This window comes from Colletotrichum gloeosporioides, assembly GCF_011800055.1.
Source record: "Colletotrichum gloeosporioides strain Lc1 chromosome Unknown consensus_56, whole genome shotgun sequence".
In the NCBI taxonomy this organism is placed as follows: domain Eukaryota; kingdom Fungi; phylum Ascomycota; class Sordariomycetes; order Glomerellales; family Glomerellaceae; genus Colletotrichum; species Colletotrichum gloeosporioides.
Window position 1 is genome coordinate 144000 of NW_025544701.1, and position 14985 is coordinate 158984.

At 48.3% G+C, this 14985-nt stretch overlaps 5 protein-coding genes across 5 annotated transcripts; 2 read left to right on the plus strand and 3 right to left on the minus strand.

The window, feature by feature from the left end:
• Positions 1-503: 503 nt before the first annotated feature.
• Positions 504-1397, plus strand: GCG54_00011789 (Serine 3-dehydrogenase; the record flags this gene model as incomplete). Its single annotated transcript, XM_045411683.1, has 3 exons — positions 504-721; positions 776-1128; positions 1180-1397. 3 exons carry the CDS (start codon positions 504-506, stop codon positions 1395-1397), a joined length of 789 nt encoding a protein of 262 aa, XP_045262281.1.
• Positions 1398-1948: 551 nt separating this feature from the next.
• Positions 1949-3851, minus strand: GCG54_00011790 (uncharacterized protein; the record flags this gene model as incomplete). The annotated part of the gene is made up of 3 exons (XM_045411684.1): positions 1949-2495; positions 2550-2787; positions 2846-3851. The coding sequence occupies 3 exons, from the start codon at positions 3849-3851 to the stop codon at positions 1949-1951; spliced, it is 1791 nt and encodes a 596-aa protein (XP_045262282.1).
• Positions 3852-4774: 923 nt separating this feature from the next.
• GCG54_00011791 (uncharacterized protein) lies at positions 4775-5855 on the minus strand (the record flags this gene model as incomplete). Its single annotated transcript, XM_045411685.1, has 2 exons — positions 4775-5607; positions 5684-5855. The coding sequence occupies 2 exons, from the start codon at positions 5853-5855 to the stop codon at positions 4775-4777; spliced, it is 1005 nt and encodes a 334-aa protein (XP_045262283.1).
• Positions 5856-9395: 3540 nt separating this feature from the next.
• Positions 9396-10775, plus strand: GCG54_00011793 (Solute carrier family 40 member 1; the record flags this gene model as incomplete). The annotated part of the gene is made up of 3 exons (XM_045411686.1): positions 9396-9729; positions 9781-9950; positions 10014-10775. The coding sequence occupies 3 exons, from the start codon at positions 9396-9398 to the stop codon at positions 10773-10775; spliced, it is 1266 nt and encodes a 421-aa protein (XP_045262284.1).
• A 390-nt stretch (positions 10776-11165) lies between these two features.
• GCG54_00011795 (uncharacterized protein) lies at positions 11166-11654 on the minus strand (the record flags this gene model as incomplete). The annotated part of the gene is made up of 1 exon (XM_045411687.1): positions 11166-11654. One exon carries the CDS (start codon positions 11652-11654, stop codon positions 11166-11168), a length of 489 nt encoding a protein of 162 aa, XP_045262285.1.
• Between the last annotated feature and the right edge of the window lie 3331 nt (positions 11655-14985).

Consider the following 14985-nt stretch of genomic DNA (forward strand, 5'->3'; position numbering starts at 1 on the left):
TCAACATTTTTATGGCTACTGGCTGAATGTAAATTGTGTAACACTAGAAAAGCCACTTGAGATACCGAGGTAGACCTCGTCTTAGGAAGCTATTTGTTTTGAGTTTTGTTCGGTCATACACAGACGTTTTCTGGGACGTTTGTCAATTGTGAGGAAGCAAAGTGATCCTTTCAATGCAACGTGACTAGTATCGGACTTATCGTAAGTGAAAGGGATATCGTTTCCGAACTCTTTGGTGGTTGGAAAACGCCACTCGGCTTTATGCACTGTAGCAGATGTAAGCCCGATTCTCGCTTCCTTCCACGGGCCCAATTCCGAAGCAGCGCAAGTGAAAGCCGGCTCGCGACCCGGGGTTAATTGCTGTAGAGTACTCCTTTCGGCCGGCGCGGTAGGCAAAAGCAAAATATCCAATGTTATTTATTTCCCTTGCAGAATCAACTATCTCTTGGCATCGGCACAATACTTCAACCATTTTCCCCAAGATTAGATCGTATCCCTGCAGTATGTCGTTTCCTTACAAGCAAATTCTCCTGGTGGGTGCCACTTCCGGGATTGGCGCGGCTACGGCGGACAAACTTGTTCAGGAGGGCATTAAGGTAATTGCAGTCGGTCGTCGCCAAGAAAGACTCGATGCATTTGTCCAGAAGCATGGGCCATCCAGGGCAGACTCGATCTGCTTTGATATAACAGACCGAGCCGGGTTGGATAACTTCGTGAACGAGTAAGTTCTCTAACATTACTGTAGCGGGTTAGACCGCCGAACTAATAAAGTCAGAGTCTGTCGAAAGTTCCCTGAACTGGACTGTGTGTTCATCAACTCAGGCATACAGAGCCAGATCAGGCTTTCCCGACCCAGCAGTGTGGATCTGGACGCATTTCGCAACGAGGTGAACACCAACTTCCTAAGTGTTGTCGACATTTCCATCAAGTTTCTCCCAAAACTCCAAGTGAAGAAATTTCCCACCGGATTGATATTTACCGGAACGCACCTCGCTATCATTCCCGCTGCCACCCTACCGGCATACTCGGCGTCTAAAGCTGCGCTTCACTCTTACGTCTACAGTCTTCGAGAGCAATCGAGAGGTTCCAGCACTAAGATTATTGAGATTTGGCCACCCGTTGTTCATAGTGAGTGCAAGCCAAGGATTCCTTACCTCCACGCGCGACTAACTTTGGCAGCTGAGTTACACGACTACATGGGCCAAAAGCGAGGCCGATCTATGGGAATGCCTGTCCACGAGTTCACTGAAAGAACATACTCTCAACTTGTCACTGGTTGCGATGACGTGCTGGTCGGTTCAGTTGGTCGAGAAGAGCCTTATTTGGAGCTTTTCAGGTCCCGGAAGCAGCAGGCCGACGATCTGACAAAACTAGTCCTGTCTCATTTTGAGCTATAGTCTTGTTGAGGGTCGGAGATCATCTTCATGGATGGGTCATGGATGAGCTGAATGCAGATGACAGCCACAAAGAAGATTGACACCCAAGCATTCCGTTGGGTGGTGCATGACGTCGCACACCCTTTTGCGGGGTGCAGCGATGCAACCGAGTTCAATTCCTTGTTAGTTCCCTTGCGAGCCAATGAAAAGCTTTTGGAAAGGTTTGGGGAATACGGAGAACAGTCTGGGGTATGTGCGTACCCACGTCAATACCCCGACGGGATGGTTTCATCAGACTTGAGCCTCGGTCTTTCACGCTGGGTTGGTTGTTGGTGATTCATGTGATGATACCAAACCCAACAACAGCGATGTGCCGCCCATTCAGTCCAAAAGATCACAACTTTGCTCACAGTCACGCATATCCTAGGAGAAGGGACAAGCCTTGAGCTACACTAAATGAATTCAATGTCCAATGCTTGCTTGCACTAAATACAAACTGAAATATGTAAACAATAAGAAGGATGTTAGTCGTGATCATACGTCATGATTTGAAAAGTTCCAAGCCTGTGCCACTACTTGTCGCCAAAGTGAGTCGCCGGCCATCGCCTCCTCCACGCTGGTCCGAAGAAGTATACCACCGGAATGAAGACTGCGAACGCAGCGATCAGCCCGGTGTAGATCATCATCGAATGGAAGTAGCCCATCTCAACAACCCAATCAGAGATCTTGAATGACAGTGCGAAGGCCAACAAAGCCCTGAAAGATGCGATATTGACCAACGCAGGGCCTGCAAGGTGAGGGTAACATTCCAACACGTAAACCGCGCCGATGGAATTGGCACCCAAGAACCCGAAAGCCATCAAGCCCAAACCCGTGAGGAACGTAACCCAGGAGTAATTCGCCTGATTCGAGCCAGCTAGACCGAAGATAACGGCTCCGATAATACCAGCGAGGGTCGGGATAATGAGATTGATGAGCTGGTTTTCGGGCTCTCTCACACCGCGCTTCATTGCGAGTCGGTTGGCCATCCAGTCGGCAGCTTTGCCAGTCACCAACGCCACTGCGACGGCTGCGACAAGGATAGGAAGGAGGCAAAGTCCGAGGTTCATAAAATCCCATCTAGAAGAATCGTTAGTTGTGACATCAATGGAGTTGGTATGTTTAGTGACTTACGACCACGGTGCAGTCAGCAGAGCGGGAGCAACGGTGTATCCAGCCGCGAAGGCGCATGCAATCATGACACTGTTGAGCATAGTAATGAAGAAGATCTGAGGGTAGAAGAACGTGCGAAGCGTGTCAACAAAGGCGTTGAAGCCCTTGCGCCACTCCATCTTGCCGTGGAACATAGCGATGTTGTACCGAAACGTTCTAGGCTCACGCAAGTGCCCGGTCTCATCCCGGGGGACGCCATCTGAAATAGAGTCAGCTTTGATGTTACTAATTTAGTTGGTGAAGAATTCTGGACTTACTCATTTCGGCACGTGTACGGTCCCACCTCGTCTCGGGCATGAAGAAATAGACACCAACGAGGAAGACGGCAGCGCCCATCGCGGTGATGAAATACATCCATCTCCAGCTGAGGTTGATGATCATGTACGGAGCCGCGATTCCGAGGACGATGATGATCAGACCCTGGGCCGCGAAAATACCAGAGATCCAAGCGTTACGTTGATGAACGAAGACCATGTCCTGAATGATGAAAGGGATCAAACTTTCGACGGTACCAGCTCCCAGGGCTTGCAAGCAACGAGCCAGCAAGTGCGATGGCAGAGACCGACTGGCTCCGGCCCACAGGGCACCGATGATGGCGAGAACACCGGTGATGAGAACCACCGGGCGACGGCCGACTGAAATGGCCAGCGGTACCAGGAAAAGGTTGGAGAGTCCGATGACCAACACGGGAAGGGATGCCAAGAGATAGACATGAAAGATTGGTGGTGCTCCTGGGAAGCTGGAGAGAATCTTCAAAGGATCAGTTCCGGCGGGGAGGCCTCCATTCGACGTCAAGTCTTTGAGAATTTTCGGATCTAGGCCGGCATATTCGACAGCAAACACTGGGAGCATGGCACCCAGGATCAACTCAGCGGCCGCAGCCAACGCGCCGAAACAGCAGAGGCAGAAGGTTCCCAGGAGCTTTCGAGAGATAGGAAGGTTGAGGGGATCTCGCGGATCTTTCGTCGGTGCGGGTTGCAGAATGAGTTGGCCATTTCTGTAAAGAGCCGCGTCTCTGGCTTGTGCCTGCTCATCAAAGTCAAACGTGGATCGTGAAGTCTCGACCTGCTTCAATTTCTGGATCTCAGTCGATGAGCTGTTGTGTTTCCGGAACCTGTCGGTCTGAAAGTGATGCTGGTCGTTTTTGTTACTCTTGTCGGCATCACGGGCCCAGGATGGCTCGAAGAGGCTGGAGCCGTTAGATAATCGCGGATCGTGAGCCGCAGGGGGGGGTGCCATTCTTTGATTTCTTTGTGAATCCATTGTTTTGGTGTAGGGTACTACGATGTCTTTGGAATGTGAAGTTGGGAGAAGGGAGGCAAGATGAACTTATCGGGGGAAATTGACTTCAAAAAGTTAAATGGCTTCGAGGGACCTTTGTGCTACTACGCCCAATCTAGAGTTAACACAGACCATGGCGCTATGATAACCGAAACATGTGTCCTGACTGGACGGCGAGTCTATGCACCACGAAGAAAAAGGTTAAGCGGATACTTTCCGGGTCGTTACTAATTGCCGTGGCGACTGTGCCTGAGATTAGGTATAGTGCTACTGTCGCCACACGGCTTGGTAGCTCTGCCCAGAGTGGCTTTGCAGAACAATCAGATGAAAGGAAGACAAAGAGATGCATCCACACAGACGCTGAATTCAACATCGCGCCCTTACCCCGCAAGGTCTGGCCCACCGCTCAGCTTCCGAGAGTCTAAATTTGATCTTCCCCTCGATTTGAGTTATCCCAGTCATAGGATGTTTCGTATATGTCATTAGATCCGTGTTGGTGCATACTTATCTTCTTCGATATACCGTCCTCCAGCATCCTCGGCAACAAGACTGGACGAACACATGCTCCGAAAGGTTGTACTTGATTTGCCCATTTGGGCGACATCGTTTCATGGATGTCATATGGTCGTCATGCAAACAGTCCAGCTGCCCTTTTAAATCCCAAGAAGGGTCCCCAATCAAGGGTTGCTTGTCTCTTTGGCTTTTGTCGGGCAGTAAGCGATGTGGGGGGCTGGTTTGGCCTGTGGGGGGTGGTCTGGGGATGATCTGGGGAATCTGGGGAGAAGAGAGGTCATTTTTGACGTCAAGAGCGAGAAGGCATGAAGGAGGTATACTCGGTGTCTACTATTACTTTGCTAGGTGAGTTGGATGGAGGGTTGGCGTGCAGAACAATCTATGACTCCGACCTAGACAAATCCCAGCTCCCACACATCGCCAAGTCTCGAGTTATCCTCCGCCAGCCCGCCATGAACGATGACGGAGTTCTGTGCAACGTCGGCATCGAACCATCCTCTGGGATCAGGATGATCACCTTGTGTTTCGACCTTTTCCCACGTCTGTTCCTCCAGATCAAACGCCCAAACATCAGCCAACATCTTCCCGGCTCCGGCGTGGCCAAGGGAGCTTGGGTCCCGCTCTCCGAACATAGTGACAATGTGGGTCTTCTCTTGGACCCTTACGGTGACCAAGGCCGAGACACTACGGGATTCAGGACCACTGATACCGTCCGGAGCGAAAGCAACCGTAGTCCAAGACTGAGAAGCACAGTCAAAGATGTCTACGGACCCGCCCTGCTCGGTCTTTCCATCAAACCCGTTCATCCGATAGAGCTTGCCGTCGTGGTACGTGATTGAGGGTCCTCCACGCGCTGGCGGCGGTGCGTCAGGAAGCTGGGTCCAGCTCTTGGACGTCAGAGTGAAACGCCAGAGATCAGCCAGACGTCCCTTTTCCGGGCAGCCAGCATGGACATAAATGTTATCAATACCATCAGACGCAATGGAGTGGTAGCTGCGTCCAGCAGGAAAGGTCGCAGACTTGTCTCCGGCGGGCTCGACCAAGTCCCATGTGTTTGTGAACGGGATGTAACGCCACACGCAGCCATTCTCCTCGATAGGTTTCATTGCGAGGCCACCGCGACCGGAGAAGATGTATAGCGCATCGTCCAAGACGGTGCTCGGAGACCCGACGCGCGGGGAAGCGGCTGTAGCAGGAACCGGGATCGTACGAATATCTGCTGATCCTACGTATCACACAGGACTTCTAGTCAGATATGATGCCAACAGCATAGGTGAGAAGGCAGAGGTCTGGGTTGCTACCTTGAGGATCTTTCAGCTCTACGACGTCAACCTGGTTGTCGACTGGCTCTCTGGGGACAAGCTCGCCCCCAAAGACGTAAGCGCGGCCACCGAGAACCGACACCGCCTGAGAAGACCGGCGAAGGCGATCGCCAGAGGCAATACGAGTCCAGAGAGCAGATATCTTCGTCATCGTGTCTTTGTCTCTTCGAGTTTCTCTGAGATTCGATTTGAAAGGTTCTTCTGCAAAATGGCTTTGTTCAAAGTAGCAAAGAATGCAAGTTTATATCAAGTCGAGCTTTCAATCTTCCTGGACGTGGTTTCTGAGGGACATGGATTGGAACGGGGCGATCGGGATGGGTAGTTTTAGCCGGACCCTGGCCCCAACACGGAGGGACGGAGGCTCCGCACCCTATTGACAACTAGAAGAATTGACGCATGCGCTAGGCAACCACAAAAGCCGGGTCGAACCATCAATTGGAGGATTGTTACACAGGTGTTGGTGCTGCTAATTCGGGGTCTGCCATCTATGAGTTCCACTACAAGTTGTTGAGAGTGAGCCTAAGTAGGATGGGCAACCAGGATGCAACACACGGACATGAGGAAGGCAGGTAACCGCCTGCACCCATAAGCGGCGTGTCAAGTACCGTTCGATTTGGCAGCAGGTACAAATGTAGAGAATGGTGAGGTTGTGCTTGTGCTGCTGTGTGCTAAGGGACCGCACTTGATGCGCCATCTTCACCTTACTTCTAAGCCTCAAACCACAAACCATCATTCCTAAGTACGCATTGTAACGAGACTGGTGCCGAGTATCAAGCCAGGCTTTTACAATGGTGTTCTATCATATAATCGTATTTATGGCTTTCTATGCCTTAGATACCCTCAGCAACTTCAACATCTCTAACGAGCGAACGGGGGCTGCGAATCGTTTGCGGACCTCAATCGAACGGCACCTGGAGGAGAAAGATAAACAAAACACTCTAGTCATCACTACTCTTTGCAGCATCTGGGGCGCGATAGTTGGCTTCTTCATCATCTTTGTCAGCGTTGGTGCCATCAAGGCGTATCGTCATCCCGAGAGATATGGTCCGCGAGACGGTTCTGAGGGCCAGACAGCTCAAACTAGGATGCACGGAATTACTCGAGCGATGTTAGATACGATTCCGGTGATAAGATTGGGAGCCGTGGAACACTCGACTTCTGATATTGAGCTACAGAAAGCTGCGGCTAAGACTCCGACCAGGACAGATGGCGAGACCAAGAGCTGCAGTATTTGTACGGAAGACTTTTCCGCTCACGACAACGTGCGCGTACTTCCTTGCGGGCACGAGTTCCACCCAGCATGCGTTGACCCATGGCTAATTACCAAATCTTCCACATGCCCACTCTGGTAAGTTGAAAACTCATGTACAGATCGTCGTTCTTTAAATCTGTCGACACCTCCGTTCTTTCATGATGCCGGCGTTGCTAACTCGAATTGAAAAGTCGACATGACCTTGACACGAGCAAGGCACAAATATCCCAACAACATGGAAGCTCAGCTCCACTGAGTGAATCACAAGAAAGAGAAAACATGCGTCAGACAGTTCTTTGGATGAGGTTGGCCAATGCCTAGATGATGGGAGTACTAGTCGGAGCTTCATATGGTCTGCAATTCTGTATGTCTGATAGCACAGAGAGAACCGGAGCTGAATGCCAGAAACTTGGCCTGAAGAATGTTGGTTCAGGAGGTTTCTTTCGTTCAAACAACTTACTGAGCAAAGACGAATTCACTTCAGCATGACCTCCCAATTTCTTGAGGATTGGTTAGACTGCCAACATTCCAGGACTCGCTGGACGGTCGAAGTCAGATTCATGATGGGCGGCACAGTAGTCCTTCCCGTAGCCCGGACATTCTGGACTACACACTCGGGGATTCTTCGGGTCACCCTTGAATCCACGAGTCACCCTGCGTGGGCTCGTGTCTCCCCTGCTCCTCTGCTGTGTCATATCTCTGTCGCTTCTTCGTTTCTTTCTGGCTTCGACATCAGCTGCACCGCCGGGATGATCAACTGCAAATTTTGTAACTGCTTTCTCGTCTTGGTTTTGGTGCTTCCGTTTCTTGATTTGATGCACATGCCCTATACAACCCCTATCACGGCGTATATGGACAGCAGACTACGCCTGCGTAGCCCGGAGCTCCCATGAATGGTTCCAAGCCATATTTACCGGTGTCTGGCTTTGAGGCTTCTTCTCTCTTATTGATGCTGCGCAGAGATGGCATGGTCGTCGTTGAGAAAGCTCACAGCGGTAGGTCGCTAGTCCGAAAGTGAAGTCTACGACTGAAGCAACAAATGAACCTGACGTTAGCTTGAAACTCAAAGATCGTTCGTACTTTGAAAGACTTGCTCTACGTAGTTAAGATGTCGTTGCGGGGTGTAATGAATCTAACACCACGAGAAGTATCGCGGGGAAGGGGCAGAGGCTCAATAAAATTAATTGTACTTCGAATTATGCCACGATACACCTCCAGCTGACAGATTACATCATCGTGGCATCTGAAAGTGTTTGGTCTCACCAAGACCGGTATGCAACCACCGATTTCACGTCCAATCACTGCTTTACGCACGTCACCAAGATTGCAACTTGGATGATTATTGGTGACTCCCTAATTACTGTATTTTTCATTTTCGATCACCTCAACAGCTGAACCGAATGATCCTAGTAATACCTCCCTAATGGCTTCATATTGGGGGTTCGAATTGACACATGGGAAATGCTCAAACACTAGGCTTCAAAAATTTGAAGCAATGCTATCAAATCTGTAAGGGCACTGGTCTGGGCCGCTGAATCTACGTATGAAGCTTAAGAGCAGCGGTCAATCGCGTATGTCTGTTGATGAGTAGTTGCCGATGTGACGAATTATAACGTGAAGTTGATTTAGTGATGCGGCCAACAAGACGGTTGAGTCAAGGCGACGGGAGCCAATGAAGGCCTCTTTCCATTCATGCCGTAAACATCAGAAGTTAATTTAGCTCGGATCGTCCTGTCGCCTGTTTGACAAAGGACTCTTTGGAAACCAATTTGATCATTATATCATCTCGACAGATTCAATATGGACGCGGAACAGACTGCTCGGCCGACTGACTCTTCACGGCCTTCGGTTTCCGATACCCATAATTGTGGATATCGCGTTAGAAAACGGAGGCCGGCAGGCTCCGATGGGCCCTCCCACCATCGTCTCATTAGGCGGGGATGTTACATAAGCGGAGGTTCCGTCTTCCGATTACAAAGAAAATATGGTTCTCGGTTCTCCATAAACCTCCGTTTTTTGAGACCCTGGTCGCTTTAGCGGATCAGCCTGCATGGTTGTGGGAAAGACTGATCACGACCGAGGCAAGTTTTGGCGAGTTGAACCAACGGTCTGTCTACAACTGGCCTGACTTTGGTCAGTATAAATGGGTCCGGCCATCAGGAAGGAGTGATCAGTCTCAATCCCGGCACCCTCCTCGTTACCACGCAATCGCTGCCATGGATACTAGAAATGTTGAGCACTTCCCTCGGAAACATCGGTGAGCTGGCTGTGGCCAATCCTGTGATGCCGGACTTGCCTTTGCCTTGATCATTGAAACGACAATTTGCAGCAAACCGACCTCCGATTTGTTCTACATGAGTGCTAGCACTTGTCTTCGTTGAAGAGCCATCCAATTCGCCCAATCCTCTGTCTATCACAAGCCTCTTTCCAATTCGAGCCATGGCAAGACCGCAAGTTGCCAGCAGCGAAGAGGGCGTTGGCTCTAATGAGCGAGCACCTCTTCTCAACTCGTCTCCCACGCAGAGCAGCACGAATGATGGAGTCCCTCCTCGCATCACTCGCCGTCTATACGTGTCGCACTTCCTGTCCACTTGGAACTCTCGCGTCTTTGAATTTGGGGCCGTACTTTACCTGGCAAAGATCTTTCCAGGAACATTAATGCCAATGTCAGTGTATGCACTCACTCGTGGGCTGTCAGCAATTTTCTTAGCCTCGGCCATTGGGCAGTACATTGACACTGGTAACCGTCTCAATGTCGTCCGCGTGTCGATTGGTCTGTCTATCCCCTTACATTAGACCGGCTGAATCTGTTAACACCGTGCAGTCTTTCAACGTCTGGTTGTAGCGGCTTCATGTGTCTTATTTTATTTGATGAAGACCAAGCTTCTGTCTGGTAAGAGTGCGGACGTTGGGCTACTGGTTCTCACTTCATTCTTCGCTTGCATCGAAAAGCTGTGCTCCATCATGAACCAAGTTTCTGTTGAGAAAGACTGGGTATGTGTAACCACACATTTTATGGGCTAATGCGAGACTGAAATATGATTGACCGTCATCCAGGTTGTTGTTGTGGCCGGCAGTCATACGTCTTCGCTTCGGACGATGAATGCACAAATGCGCCGCATCGATCTGCTCTGCAAGCTCCTCGGGCCCCTTTCCATCGCCCTGATCGACGGCATATCGACCGATACTGCCATCATCTTCAATTTCACCATGAACGTCTCTTCTGTGGTGATTGAGTACCACGCCATCGCACGTGTCTACTACGAGGTTCCAGCACTACAGGCGAATAAGCGTGATGGCCGCTCACCCGATTTGACTGCCATAGGAGCTCCTCGAGCTTCAACTGGCCGACTTAACGGCTTGGCTCAACGCTTGAAGTTCATCGCGAAGAAGTCCGTGGATGACATGCGACTCTACGTTCGTCATCGCGCGTTCCTCCCATCTTTCGCTGGTGCTTTGCTTTATTTCACAGTATTGAGCTTCGGCGGTCAGATGGTCACCTACTTGCTCTCCACTGGATATTCCGCTACCGAAATTGGCATTGCGCGAACCTTAAGCGTAGCCTTCGAGGTCCTGGCGACCTGGATTGCGCCGTGGCTGATGGAGTTGATCGGTCCTGTGAGGGCGGGCTTGTGGATGAGCAGTTGGCAAGTATCCATGTTGGCAGCGGGAACTGCAATCTTCTGGGCATGCCAGGATGAGCCTTGGCTTTCAGCGACTGGCCTGGTTGGAGGAACTGTTCTCAGCCGTGTAGGACTCAGAGGATTCGATCTTTGCACTCAGATAATCGTGCAAGAAGTGAGTGCTGCCAAAGCGTAACATATGCCAGCGTTCGGAAGCTGACAAGTACAATGTAGGACGTCGAGGCAGAGAATCGTGGTGCTTTTTCGTCGGTGGAAGCAGCTTGGCAGAACGCCTTCGAGCTGCTGTCGTATGCCTCGACCGTCGCTTTCTTCCGACCCGAACAGTTCCGATGGCCGTCTCTTCTTTCAGTTGCAGCGGTTGCAACTGCCAGTGCCGCATACACACTCTTCGTATACCTTCGTCGCGGACATCTGCTGCACCTGAGGGCTTTGGGTAAGTTGTCATGCATCCCAGTGAGATGCAGACAGGGCGACGAAGAAAGAATCATCGCAAGAATCACGTCGGAAACCGATATCTGAGAACAATCAATTCAACCGCTATGATACAAGCCAATCTTTAAGTCGCTTAAAACATCGCCAGAGGGTTGGTCGCGTTGGCAGGGCGTTGCTGCGCCACATCCCAGTGCTCCATGATGCAGGTGCCGTCGAACCTGAAGACATCGACAACAGCAAAGGGCTGTCCGCCTCCTACAACATCCATTCGGTAGTGAATAAACGCAACGTTATTCTCGAAGCCCTTATTCATGATCGTGTTATTAACGGTATTCGGGGATACGAAAGGTCCAAGGACATCTAGAGTGTTTTGTCGACCTGAGAGGGCGCTTGGGTTGTGCTGAATGTAGTCCTCCGAAACGTGGTTGAGCAGGGCCTTGGTAGCGTTTCTGTCCACGTAGAAAGCCTGAATGAATTCTCCCAAAATGACTCGTTGTTCCTCTGGTGTTGCTGAGCGAGGCGGGCAATAAGGAGCCGATCCCTGGCGACGGTGTAGGCCGGCAGCGTCGGTGGCCCAGGCGAGAGCGCTGACGCCTACAGCGAGTATCGAAGAGGCGCGCATGTTTTCTGTCGGTATTTCAACGAGTGTGGTGGACTAGTTCGTGTGATGGAACCAGGTCGATCTAGAGGAGGTGATCATCAAGTGAAGGAGTTGTGGAATCTGAGTTACTTATACTCTGAGACGGAAACCAGGCGCAACAAGTGCCGAACTTCAAATAGATGAAGCAGTGCTGACCAAGACCTTTAGAAGAGAACAATCGACGGGAGTTCATCCTAACTGCGCCACGTGCTGCAATGCTAAGGAAGTCTATTCTGGTGGATCCTGGTCTGATATGATATCGACAGCAATAACTGTGATGTTTTCTGCTAGTGAGTCAGGAGTTATAGCGAGGGCTTCGCCTAGAATTGTTCCTTGATTTGCAGCACTCGTCTTCATAATTGTCCTGCCTATTTCGTTCGGTTGATTGATGCTTGAGTTGCATTGAAGAACACAACCACTCTGCTAGTTGCCAATCTGGAGATGCTTCCGCAACTTAATCTGTGGCTTTTGGCGCAAGAACGCAGACTTGGGGCCTGACAATGAGGGATACCCTGTTGAAGATCCTCAGGCGGTCGGCACTGTGCCGAGCTAGTTCCATGGTAACGCATGGCTCTAAGGTTTGGATTGTGGAACCACGGACGGCCTCCCGGTTTAAAACCCCGATGCCTATCTCCCCAGGTTACTAATTATGGTCGCTTACAAAAGGATTAACGGCTGGTATCAAATTGATTCCGATTTGTCATGTGTACTATAGTAAAACAGAGGAACGGCAGTTAAAAGAGACTCATTTCCAACGTAATGTTACGGTCAGCTGTAGCGGTCGTAACACGTAACCCCTTCCGATAGTCTTGACACAACAAATAGGAAATCACTCAAATGTCCGTAAAGGTCACTACAGGAAATGAGAGAACTATTGAATAGGAGCAGTCGCAAGCCTTGTCTACTGCATTGAATGCGTTCATTTCAAGGCAGACTTGGCCGCGACATTCATTAAATCCAGGTATTATGGGTAAAAGCTGCTCAGTAGTATCGGGTATTCTTTCTTGGCGAGTTCCCGACCTGAACGCCATTGTTTACACCCGAAGGCCGGCCATTTTTTATTGCGACTCGACAAAAAAGTGCAATACAATTGAAGCATGTAGACGTCCGTATCTCATGCACGAGTGTGGCGTGATTTCAAATGACTGTGCAGCTGAAATAATCCAGAAACGAGGGCCTGACGAATTTTCAGTTTCGCTGTATTGCGGGTAGCATAGCATCCGGTATCTCATGGCGGAGTACCTGATTATAACATCAATTCTCTTGTGGAGGGTTTAAGATTCGAGATGCCGTACTTTGCTCATTTTTTACCCATAAACTCGGGCTTAGGCTGATCCGGCATGAGGCCGCGGGGCGTCATCGCTCGCCAAGCTCTGCGTACGCAACTGTGCTCTGGACCTTTGGAAGAATGATGTACGTAGGCTAGCTGACATAGTCATCCATGGGCACATACTGATCCCTTCTCAACGAGACCGTGCAAAACAATTTGTGGGCTTGTGTTCCTCCATCTTGGCTGAGAAGTCCAGTTTTCTTAGCGCTTGCATAATGCTCTTCCACCATTGATGTGGTCGCAGCAGGTCTTGGTCGGGCTTGGCCACTTTTGTTCCATCTGAAAATCTCTGCGTCTTTTGGCAGTCAACAAGCCAAGTACTACAGCCAATAAATGCCAACGCTGGGCCCATCGACTTCAACCAATTTTGACGTCTGATTTCCGCCAAAACTCCAGTTGCCCAGACTTGCTCAGAAAAGCCGAGCGAACGTCTCCGCACTTGCATCCTTCTCCTTGAACACACGTTCAATATGTCAAACAGAAACTCATGTGATGGGATGTCCAGCTTTCAGCTGCTCATTCGACTGGGTGCGCTCTGGAACGAATGATATAAAACCTCGACCCATCAATTTTGGAGCGATGATAGTGTTCATAGCCAGAGATATTTCTTCTGCAGTTTGCTTCAGGAATCCCACGCGATTTCTCAATTTATTGGCAAGATGGGCAAATCTTTGATCCAGAAGATCGTCAAAAATGAGGCGATGAAGCAAGATCCCCCTGAGATTTATGGATGGCGAGTCTACGCTCTCGCATGCTCGGCTTGTTTTGGTGGCCTCATATTTGGTATTGATATAGGTTGTTGTTGTTGTTGTTGTTGTTCTATTTTTCGACGTTAGAGCTAAGCTTAGATTGCTCCCTAGGGTATACATTATATAGGGTAAGCCTATATATCTATAAATCTACTGTATACTATTCCCACTCCTCAAATTAAGCGTCTTCTAGTTAATCGCCTCCTGTATATAGTGTTTCTAAGCTTAGAGGCTACTTTAAGCTGAGAATAGTATAGGTGTCCTCTGTTTCTAGCTTATATTACTTAGTTGAGGCTAGTACTATAGAGGTCTAAGCCCTACTACGCTAAGGCTAGTATTATTATAAAATCTAAGTAGGGGGCCCTTAGTTAGTAGCTAAGGCTAGGGCTTAGGCTACTTATAGGCCTCTAAAGAAGTAAAATTACTTATAGCTTACTATATTTTATTAAGAAAACTAGGATTTTTTTAGAAAAGTTAGTAAGTTAATTTTTATATTTTCTTATAGTAATTTAAATTATTTAGGCTAAAAAATTAAAGTAGAATGAGGTGTAGTAGAGTTTAAGAAGGTTATTAGCTAAAAGGTCTATATAAATAGACTATTTAGTAGTTTTTATTAGAACAGGTATAAGCGTATTCAGGGGCGTAGTATATGCGCCTATATAGTATAAGGTTATAGATAGGCTTATGTTATAATAAAAGGTGATAATCCTAAGTATTTATAGGTATTTAATTATATAGATAATAATAAGGGAATTAATATATTATAATAACTCTAGTTATTATTAATTATATAGTTAGTAGGTTTCCTCCTCTAGTAGGGAAAAGTGAGGGGAAAGATAATCTAAAATATAACCTACTAAACTACTAATTATATAAGGTACTTATATAACTATACGTATTATATAATTAATATTATAGTTATAGGTTATAATAAATAGAGTATTTTTATATAAGGTTTAATACCTTAAACTTTATTTATTTATTTTATATAGAATATTAAAGTAAGTTAAGCGTTATTATTATTCTTATATTATTATTATTATTATAAAAGAATGTTATATATTAATATCCCCCCTTAAGGTATATACAGCTAATTTATAGTATATAGCTTACTCACTTAATATATATATACGTTATAGGTATAAAAAACTTAAAAACCTCATAGGAAAAATAAGAAAAATATTCCTATAATATATATAATATGTTTATAACTAGTTAAAAAACTCTTATTAAA